At 38.8% G+C, this 10,697-nt stretch overlaps 1 protein-coding gene across 1 annotated transcript; it reads right to left on the bottom strand.

Moving 5' to 3' along the window:
- Window positions 1-2,077: 2,077 nt before the first annotated feature.
- LOC112200630 (protein ENHANCED DISEASE RESISTANCE 2-like) lies at window positions 2,078-5,203 on the bottom strand. The gene is made up of 3 exons (XM_024341652.2): window positions 4,986-5,203; window positions 3,663-4,635; window positions 2,078-2,368 (listed from the first exon to the last, which is right to left on the bottom strand). The coding sequence occupies exons 2-3, from the start codon at window positions 4,610-4,612 to the stop codon at window positions 2,365-2,367; spliced, it is 954 nt and encodes a 317-aa protein (XP_024197420.1). The 5' UTR covers window positions 4,613-4,635; window positions 4,986-5,203; the 3' UTR covers window positions 2,078-2,364.
- Between the last annotated feature and the right edge of the window lie 5,494 nt (window positions 5,204-10,697).

Here is a 10,697-nt window from a genome sequence, read left to right as displayed (position 1 = left end):
CTATAACTTTCACATACGAACTCCGATTTAAGTGTACCACATGTCCACGGACTTGATTTAACGTCCCCTACAACTTACGTGAAGGAAATTTTCTCAAATTGTTAACCCATAAAAAGTCAACTTCTAGCAACCCCTTAATTGATAAAAACTGAATTCAAAGACGGTAAAACGTATAATAATTCCTTTAGATTCAGAAAAAAGCAATTGGATACGGGGTGTAACAACATTCTTCAACACCGGTCTATTAATGGAAAATTAATATTTTTTTTAAACTATTGTTGATCCTAGAGGTCATCATTTGGCCCTTCGGCCCTTCGGTCCTAAGCCCCCTCCATGCCTGCCCCACCTGGCCCTTCCATTAGAGCGGGCAGGCCCGACCCTTTCTCAAATAGGGTAGGATATGGACCATGCAAATGAAGCCTGGCCTGGCCCTTTAAGCCCCCCAATTAAGCCATAATAATTATATATATATATATATATATATATTTTTAAAATATGTTTCTCTTTTTTCTAGAACATACAACTTATCTCTTTTTATAATTGATTTCTTAAACTTTATTTTCTTTAATTTTTATTTCATTTGTTAAACAATAATTATTTTGGGAGATTTAGAGATATAGTTAATTGAATATAACCACCTGAACTAATGTTTATAGATGTCATTACGTTAATTCCTATATATATGTGTGTGTGTGTGTGTGTGTGTGTATGTTCAAAAAAAAAAAAACAAAAAGAGTTTTGGATTACCTATATAACCATTGAGCCATATTTTGAGGAAAAAAAAAAAAAGAATTTTTTTTTGTTAAACAAAATAAGGCCTTTTTCGGACATATTTAGAAGGCCAGCCCGACCTAGCCCTAGCAGCTTGGGCCTTTGGGGCGGGTAAGGGTTAGCATATTTAAGCCTCGGGCTGGCCCTAAATTTTGTTGACTTTGACCACGGTTGGTCCTAGCCTGACCCATGATGACCCAACAATTAAATTCTTTTCACTTCCCATGAATGAGACCATAGGAGAAATGAGTTCATAAAAAAAAACTGTAACCTTTCTCCCCCGAGAGAGAGAAAACAAACCCGCAGCAGTGATACATCTTACACTCGTCCGGTGGCGCTCTGACTGGCAGCAGAGTTGATCGTGATCGGCTTGCTATCCTGGAGGCACTGCCAAACGGGAGATGAGGTTCTATGGCTGGGCTCTTGGGTTGGCATTGCTCGAAGGTTAGACGGAGGATTCTGATTTGTCTTTTGTTTTTGCTACTCTATAGTGGATGATGGTGGTGCACTGGTTCTGGTTTGGGCATCAGGCGCATGGTCGAGTTGTGTCCAAACGACGGCTTGGAGCGTGGATCTCTTTGGGCAGCGTCAAGATGGAACTTCAGCGTGCAACAATGGTTGACGAAATTGATAGTCCAGATTGTTCAGCTCAAATAGGTGGAGCAGTTATGGGTTGGGCCCTTTGGTCGAGGCGAGGTGAACCACAATAAATACATCTTGTGTCGTCTCTCTCTATCTCTATCCTACTTCTTAGTCTTTAGATTCACACTGAAACAATTATCTTACATTCTAACATATTTTAGTAGTTTCTAATAAAATAATGATGATTATTTCTATTCATTACCTATAATTTTTATTATAAAAATGCAATAATGCAAAGTGCAAAAAGCTTATGCCTTGCGCTTTGAGGCTCCAGACTTAAACAAAATGCCTGGCAAAGGCCTTTTAAAACATTGCTTTACATTTATCTTATAACATATATAATGTTTACAACAAATTTTTATTTTTTAACTTACAAAATCAATTGTTGCGGATCACCCAATCATAAATTATATTTTGTTTTGTAACTTTTTTTTATGTTTGATTATTCCCCTAAAAAACAGTGAATGTCTGGATCATTTTTAACCAACCGTGATGGTCTTTTTTCCAAGGTTTTGTCAGAAAATAAAAATAAAGTAAGCACCCGAAAAGAAGATCTCTGAACTTTTGCTTTTCCATTTCTGTTTTCTCCACAATCTTAATTTATAAAAGCTACCACCAAGGAGAATCTGAATACCACTCCGTGAATAAGAAAATACAAACCATGAAGCGCAATCCCAAGTTCTATAAATTGCTACACAGCGACACTCATTCTTATATATACAGTACTCTTGAGATATAAAATAAATGAATAAATAAATTATTTTTACCCATTAAATTAGAAAAACGATAATATGTTGCCAATGGGAAATAGGACATGAGTGCCCACCTATGGACACAGCATATCACACAAGCAGATGAGACCAAGTGAAGTAGTTTTGTCTATACAATATGGTCAGACAGTTCATGATACTTTCAATATCTCCGACTCCATCTTCATCACATTCATTTGATTTATCTGCATATTGAAGTAAAGTATCAATGGTGAGACAAATATATTAAATAGCACAAAGACGAGTTAATGTTCGTGTTCAAAAAACTAAATGTAATTAAGATGCAATTAACTTGTTTTGTAGAATGGTATTGATCAAGAATACGATGCTTCAAAAAGGATGTCTAGGGTTAAACATAATGGGATAGTGTGGCAGCAAAATCCTTTTGCAAGCCCTGAAAAATTGAATGTAATACATAAAGAAAGATGATATGCCTGTCCCCAAATCATAAGCATAGATTCTGAATCAGACAGGCCAGCTTGCGTTTTTACAGAGACATCAACTGATGTCCACAATTTTCTGCAAAGTTAAAGAGATACCTATTTACATATTGAGCTCTGAGCTTAAAATGTGATTCATATCCCACCTGGGCAGCACCACGGCAAATTTTCACAATTTAAGAATGTCCTGTGGCTTCTAATGTAATTTTTACTACGTGATTAACCAGGGATATAGTGTGAAGAACATCAGACTACTTTGCCAAGGTTCAGGAGATAGTTTGAAAATAAATATATAAACAAGAATAGGGGAAGAAATTAAAAAATATTAGGACTTCATCGTATCCCTTTGCGATGTTATATTTGATGGTCATCATTATTAACAGCAGTAAATGAACATATGGTAATCTAAATATTCTCACAGTAGAAGGGGAATATGGTGATTAGTTCAACTATCCAATATTTCCTCCCATCTCATTTGAAGAAAAGGAAAAAGTGTGGCAAAGGCAGGTCACCATAAGACAATACTACATGAGTATCAGTGTTATCAATTTGTCAGCAATATTACAGAAACATATCTTTTACGGAGCCAACTGGGATGTGCAATATCAAGGTATAAGCAAGTCACTGGCTGAAAAGAAAATTAACTAAATGGGAAAACACATATCGTAAAAAAAAGATACATATACAGAACAAACAATAAGCAAATCCCCTGGCTGGAAAGACTCAAACAACATCAAAGCAAAAATGGATTTATTCTTACTTTTGAGAAAACAGCCATTTACACATCCCAACCTGTCAAACAACTACTCCTCAAGATATGTCAAGAGAGAAAAGAAAAACCAGAGAAAATAAACAAAAAAAATTCTATGCTACCTGCAATAAAAATATTTAAAAGTTCATCAAAGTCACTGCAAAGTTTATCATCATCATTATTATTATTATTTAATTGTTTGATGAGGAAGCTGCATTTACATGAGCTTCTCTTTCGCAACAGCAACTAGATTTAATGAGAAGGGAAATGAACAAAGCTCAGACTTACCCTTTGTTAATCTCTTCAAAACTGCCTTCTTTATTATCTACAGTTCCATTAGCATGTGGTGAGCCTGAGCTAGAGCCATTTTCTTGGGGACCTGGATGAAGAATATGAGAGAAACCCTGCCCAAGTGATTTCCATAGTCGTGTAGGCAGAGAAGACTGCAAAGTGCCAAGACTCCTATCAGATGATGGCTCAGCGGGCCGAGCCACAGTAGGGTCTAGGTCAGAGAATCTTACAGCACCTAAGAGCTGTTCTGGAAGCTCTGACTCAGTTTGAGCCTCAATCAGAAAGGCAAGGTCTACAGTCAATGTTGTGATATAACCAAATGCAAGATGAACTATTGCACTTGCAACCATGGAAGATCCAATATCTACATCTACTTCTAGGAAAGTGTCTGATACACTATAGCTACAAGAAAGGGCACGACCAATTATGCATATGGCCTGCTCCCCAACTGCTTTTCTTACAATCCAAGGGCCCTTGACAATGTTGGCAATCAACTTAAGCCTCGAATTCCTAAAGCCATCATCACATTTCAGAAACTGATCCATCAAAGACCCCTCAGGGATAGGCTCTGTGGTTGTAAAATATGCCACCGCACTATAGTTATCCTTGCTAGGAACTTGAAGATTGAAAGCCCAAACAAAAGGCTTATTACCTGACCGAAACTCATCCTCAATAGCCTTCCTGACACGACTGTTAGGATGTTTTAAGATCTCTGTAATCTTTGTAGAGCTTTTAATCCAATCGAAACCAAGAGGCTTTAGAAGACATGCACCAGCAGGAATTTTAACCTTGGTCGACAAGTAATCCGGGCCTCTGACCATGAACTTGTGTCCAGGTGGAGAAGCCCAGCCATTTTGACCTGTGTCTGCATCAACAAGCGGAACAGCTCCCTCTGATCTCACTCTTTGTATCCATTCAGGCTCCCTTTCGGCTCCGGTGTTGGCCATAAGCTATTTCCTTCAGCGGCAACCTAGCACATGACAAGATAAGCTAATAAGAATCAAAGATATCCACATTCTTGAATAATGTTTCCCTATTTGTTGTAAACAACCACTGGATTGTTCTTCTCCAATCTCCATTTTCTTACATCCATATTCATCTTTTTACAAAACAAAGTTTAAAATCTAATCGACGAGCCCGAATATGAGCTGAAATCATATGATTCTCACCAAATCAAACCAATTCAAAAACTATTTTACAAATTCGGCATTCACACAAATTAGGATCGATAATTGTAACAAAAAAAAAAAAAGGGAGGCAAGGAACAAACACATAAATACACTAGTAATCCAACTCTGTTTTCAGACAAAAAACCCTAACCTTGTGGAGCGGAGGAGAAATTCTGGAAACTGAAAACCCTAATTTCAGATATTATCAATGGAATCGGATAATAGGGTTTTGCACTCAGATTTTGGGAAAGCAAAAAGGCTTCGGAGAGGAGAGAGCCTTCTTCTCCTTTTCCATTTGTCTCTCTCATTTTTCTTCTTTTCTCGGTCGGAAAATTGCCATGTTTGACTTGCAACCGATCCAGCCGTTAAACTTTGAAATCTACTTTCTTTACTAGCTGTAAATAAAAATTGCATTGCTAAAAAGCCGGTTCCAGGCATTTGTTCCGTTTCAACTTTCAACACTTCTCCGTTTTTCGTTATTTTACTTAAAATTAACAGAAAATTACTCATTCTTTTGGAAATATGATCATTACGATTTTTGTTTATAAAACCTTTTTTTTTAATAAAAGAACCTTTGTGTTTTAGGAAAACTGAATTTGGAGGAGAATTGAGTTGTGCTTTCATTGATAATAGGGGCATCTTTATATAGAGGATCACAACCAGAGAATATGAGTCTTATATGGGAACTAAATTATACAATGAATAAGATATCTCTGAGAATATCTGTAAGACAAACCCTATTACAACTCAGATAAGTAATCAGGATTTAGGTCAGACACACAAACTAGGTGTCCTTAAACACTCACCCTTGTGTCGCCCAAACGTGGTGCTCCCCTCATTGTCTCGTTATAAACCTTACCGAATAACAAAAACCTAGTGGGATAAAAATAATCTCGGTCGAAGGAGAAAAAGAATACAACACACACTTCACGTTTTGAGACCATACATGTAGACATCTCATCCTGATGTCTGCATCTCCCTCTGATGACTACGGTCATGGGAGTTTAGATAACTTCCGCAAACGATGCTACCAACATGTTTCTCGAAAGTAGAATTGGGCAATGACCTAGTGAACAAGTCTACCACATTGTCTTCAGATCGAACCTAGTTCATTTTGATTTTGAGGAGAGTCTGTTGTTGCTGATGCTTGGTGTTGTCGCCATTGATGTAGCCTTGCTTCATTTGTTCAATGCAAGCAGCATTATCCTCATAAATGCTCATAGCTAGGCTCATCTGTGGTAGACTTTAAATCACAATACTTCAAACATGCATAATTATGAATCCAATCCATATACGTTCATGACCGATTTGTGAAGATCAATGATCACTGCATGGTTTGAAGAAATTGAGACTAGGGTCTGTTCTGTAGACCTCCAAGATATCGCGATCTTGCCCATGGTGAACACATAACTAGTTTGGAAACGACCTTTATGTGGGTCAGAGAGATACCAAGCATCAACAAAACCTTCCAAAATGCTAATATCATTTTGGGATAGGGAGAGAGAACGCAAGCCAATGTTAGCGGCGTTCCTGGAGTGTGATGGGTCTGAATCCATCATCTCTCTGTAAGGATAGAACAATCCCATATCCTCAGTCCAATGGCGTTGCACTGGTGTAGAGCTATATCTAGTTAATAAGTTTACTGCAAATGAGATGTCTGGTCTTGTGCATTGAGCTAAATACAATAATGCGCCTATTGTACTTAAGTAGGGAACTTCTGCCTCTGGCACATCTTCGTCATCATCCTTCAAACGAAGAGGATCTTTTTAAGGATCAAGACTACGAACGATCATGGGTGTGCTTAAAGGCTTGGCCTTGTTAAAATGCCTAAGTATCAACATAGTGCTCGAGTTTCAAACTGAGACAAAACCGTGTTCTCCCAAGATGAACGGCAATAGAATTCGAAACTTGTCATGAAAACGCATGGGCATATCCCTTCCCAATCAAATAGTTACTTTAGTGAGCGTTTCATTCTTATTGCAAATCCGCTACGTGGTCTAGAGCCACTTGACTTTGGTAAATGAAATTCACCAGGAGCGTTCATGTATAATTCATGTCTAGATCCCCAAAAGATACGTAGTGACCACATTCATAAGCTACATGTTCAATTATACGGAAACTACCAAGTTAATAAGGTAGTAGAGTGCAATGACATCTGCTACGGGAGAATATATCTCCTTGTAGTCAATTCTAGGGCATTTGTGAGAAGCCTTGCATCATAAGGTGATATTACCATATCCTTTTCTCATCACGCTTTCTAACGAAGACCCATTAGACAATAGGTTTTATGTTAAGAGCTGGTTCGATTTCATCATACTCAACAAACTCATGTGCAATGAAATGTGCGAATACATCATCAATCATAATGAATTTTCTATCCCACGTCTCATGTACAATAGTGTAATTTTCAGAGAGCTCTATATTCTCAGGAATAGGTTATGACCTTAAGGCATTTCCTAACGATAACCTTAATCTGAAACATTCTCATGAGACGGATTTTGAGTGTCGACAATCAAAGAATTGAGTCGTGTCAAAGTATCTTTTCGAACCCACGGGCCTCCAGCCCATCCTAGATGGGGCCATGGGGCTATATGTAATACCCCGAAAATTCGTCATTAATTTCTTGGAATTTCCTGGAATTAATAAAGTGTTCATTAGTAGGATTTCGTGGTGTGACCGTGGAACGAAAGTGTTTCAGGCGAATAATTACTTGAAACGTTTTATTTTCAAGGAGTCAAAGGGTTGACTTAGGGTTGACTTTTTATTCGTTGAGTTTCTAAAAAAACTTTCTTCCAAAAGTCATAGAGTGCGTTGATACGAGTTCATGCATATGTGGAATGCGAAAATTGGAGTTTGTATGAAGAAGTTATGGCCATCGGAAAAAGTTTCCAATTTGGGATAAATAGAAAAATTTGGGGAAAAAAATCAGAAAACCTTATTTTTCCAAAAAAGGAAATCCGGATCCGATTTCTGTTACGCCCCGTCTTCGATTTATCCTTTATCTGTGCCGAAGTGAATTTCTTTATGTTTTACTGTCTTTGGTTTCAGTTTTTATCATTTAGGGGGGTGCTAGAAGTTGACTTTTTATGGGTTAACAATTTGAGAAAATTTCCTTCATGAAAGTTGTAGAGGACGTTAAACCGAGCGCGTGCATATGTGGTACTTAAAAATTGGAGTTCGTATGTAAAAGTTATAGCTTAAAATGTGGAAGTTACTGTTCATGGTAATTAATATATATATGGAAAGTTACCACTGTAGGTTTCCATTTTCGGAAACCCACGGTAACTCTCTCTCTCCTCTCCCCCGACTCCTTCCTCTTCGGCCCGATTTCGTTCTCCTTCGATTTCTTCCCCCTCCGGCCGACCCACGATGAAATCCGGCTATCCCCAAGCTCGTCTCCTTTCCCTTGTTGTATATGTGGTGGTGTTTTGCAGAAATTTGGCCGGAGGAGCTCGATTTTGAGCTAGGAAGGTTACTGTAGCAACTTGTGGTTTTTGCCGGTTTCCAACGATTCCGGCCATCTCCGGTCACCAAACCGACGTCGAAGGTCGGGTTTTTGCTGGAGATCATTTCCCCTAAGGTCTTGCATTCCAATTTGCAGTGTGGAGGTCGAATCGATCAAACCCGATCCTAGGGTTCTTGAAATTTTTCTGTAAATTTTTCACCGGCTAAATTGGAGCTCTTCTAGGTAAAATTGGAGCTTGTTGTAGTTGAGAAAGAGGTTGGGTCTGTTGAGTAGGTGTGCTGCCAAAATTTGGTGGCCATTGGTGGTGGTTGTAGGTGGCGCGTGGGCCCCACGCGCGGCCACTGTGGGTGGCGCATAGAGCTGAGTTTTAATTACTGTTTTGGCTCCAAAAATCCTATAATGATTGTAGAATTTTATACATGAAGTTTGGTGGAAATTGGAGGAATTACGAATTGAGTATAAATGGTTAATTATCGATTTACGTGAATTCGATCGCCGAATTTCTTTCGAATTCACTTTAGAATTTATATAGCGATGAATAAATATTATTGGAGAATTACGGATGGATTCGATGTGAATTGAGAAGTTGGATTTTGAAGGGGGACGTTTTGAATTTCAATTTCTAATTATCGTAAAGTTAATTTCCGTCCTGTAAATACATTTTTACGAGTGCTATTCGTACAGGACGAGAGGAGTTTTCGTACAGGACGAGAGGAGTTTTCGTACGAGGAAAATACCGAGCGACGTCAGGATTGACCATATACTGTGAGTGGACTTTTATTTTCAAAGAATGATGCATGCATTTATTTTTTTATTTTTGAGATGATGATTTGTTTATCGTATCACTTTCTCGAGCATATGGTTATTATCAGAAATGGTTTTGGATATTTGATTATTTGAAGATTTTATGGCGTGCGGGGTCACGTCATTGGATTATGCTTATTTTCTCTTATTTATTTTGAATTTGAGTTTATCTTGGCGTGTGGGACACGTCATGGGAATTCTTTTGCGAGAGTTGGGGAAGCCTTATGTATTTATGATTTTACTGTGGTTTTCGGATTTTCTTTTGCCATACTTTGGGTGACTTATCATTGCTAGCTTTGATCTTCCGCCTTTGTGGCGAGGTGATGGGATCACCGAAGCCCTCCGCCTTTGTGGCGCTGGTTACTGTCTCTGTGATAGTAATTCTGAAGCCCAGTATCCTATCGCTACGCTTAGTGGCGTAAGGGTATATTACGGGAGTAATGGGAGTACTTTAGCCTGGGAGGCTCACTCGTATGGCTATCGTCTTCCCCTACTCACTTTACTATTTTGATTAGCGGGGCTAGTTCGATTTCCGTTTAACCAGCAGGGCTGGTCTTATTTTCTTGAGTATCGGAGTTCCAATCTTTTCATTTAGTTTGTGACTAGTGGGGCTAGTCGGTTTTTCTTGTACAGAACTTCTCTTGTTTTGTTTTCCTTAAAACATTGCATGCATCGGGAGTTTATAGAGAAATAAATGGGGAAAGTATAAAATTCCTTTTGTTTAAAATTATTTATTTTTGTCCACTCACGCTAACGTGTTTTCCAATACTTTTCCCATGGGCCCTTCGGTTTCAAATGCCCAGTTTACAGTATTGCTGCTCGGCGTTCAGGAGTGAGCCATAGTGACCGCATCCGCTTCCATCATCATTTTTCGTAGGTTACCTGTTTAGCCTACTGTACTCTATGTTAATTTATGTTCCTAGAATTGTTCTGATTACTATGGGATTTGTGACCCTGATTTGTAAGGAATTATATTTGAGGTCCACGACCTAACTTTGGTGAATTGTAGTATCTTTAATCTTGGAGTTTCTTAGACTTGAAATACTTGATACAATACTATTATTTTTGAGTTTGAGTTGTCTGAATTATGGGAGCAGTGTGGCTCTAGGAGTATGTGGTTAGATTATTAGAAGTGAAATTTGTTTTCCACAGGTTTTTGGGTTGTCCATTTTTAAGGGAGGTTATGCCGAAATTTTTGGTAAACCTTCTTTAAAAGTGGGTCCCGCAAGTCCACTTCGGATTCCAGGGTGGAATTCGGGGCGGGCCTTGTCAATTTCTCTCCCGAGCCGCCCTCCGACCCATTTTCTTCTTCCGGCTGTATCTTCGCGGTCCGGGCTCCATCTGCGGCCGGTTCCATTCAAACCGCCTTTTCATTCTCCTTCAATCTGTGGTGGTGGTCCATGACGATTCGCAGCCAGGACAACGTAGCACGGTGGATGCGGGTTTTCGGTCCGCTGTGATATCTCCGTCCTCCGGCCACCTCCGGCTGCCCCACAGGTCATTTCTTAAAGCCCAAGAGACGCTGATTATTTCCTCTCCAAGTGGCTTGAACCAATTCATAGTGAGGAGGAAGAATCGATCAAAAAAATACAA

Source organism: Rosa chinensis, chromosome 4, assembly GCF_002994745.2.
Source record: "Rosa chinensis cultivar Old Blush chromosome 4, RchiOBHm-V2, whole genome shotgun sequence".
NCBI classification, from domain to species: domain Eukaryota; kingdom Viridiplantae; phylum Streptophyta; class Magnoliopsida; order Rosales; family Rosaceae; genus Rosa; species Rosa chinensis.
The sequence above is the reverse complement of the archived record's forward strand: the minus strand, read 5'-3'. Positions and strand labels throughout refer to the sequence as shown.

Coding starts and splice junctions, on each gene's coding strand:
- LOC112200630 (XM_024341652.2), bottom strand. CDS start 4,612: ATGGCCAACACCGGAGCCGAAAGGGAGCCTGAATGGATACAAAGAGTG.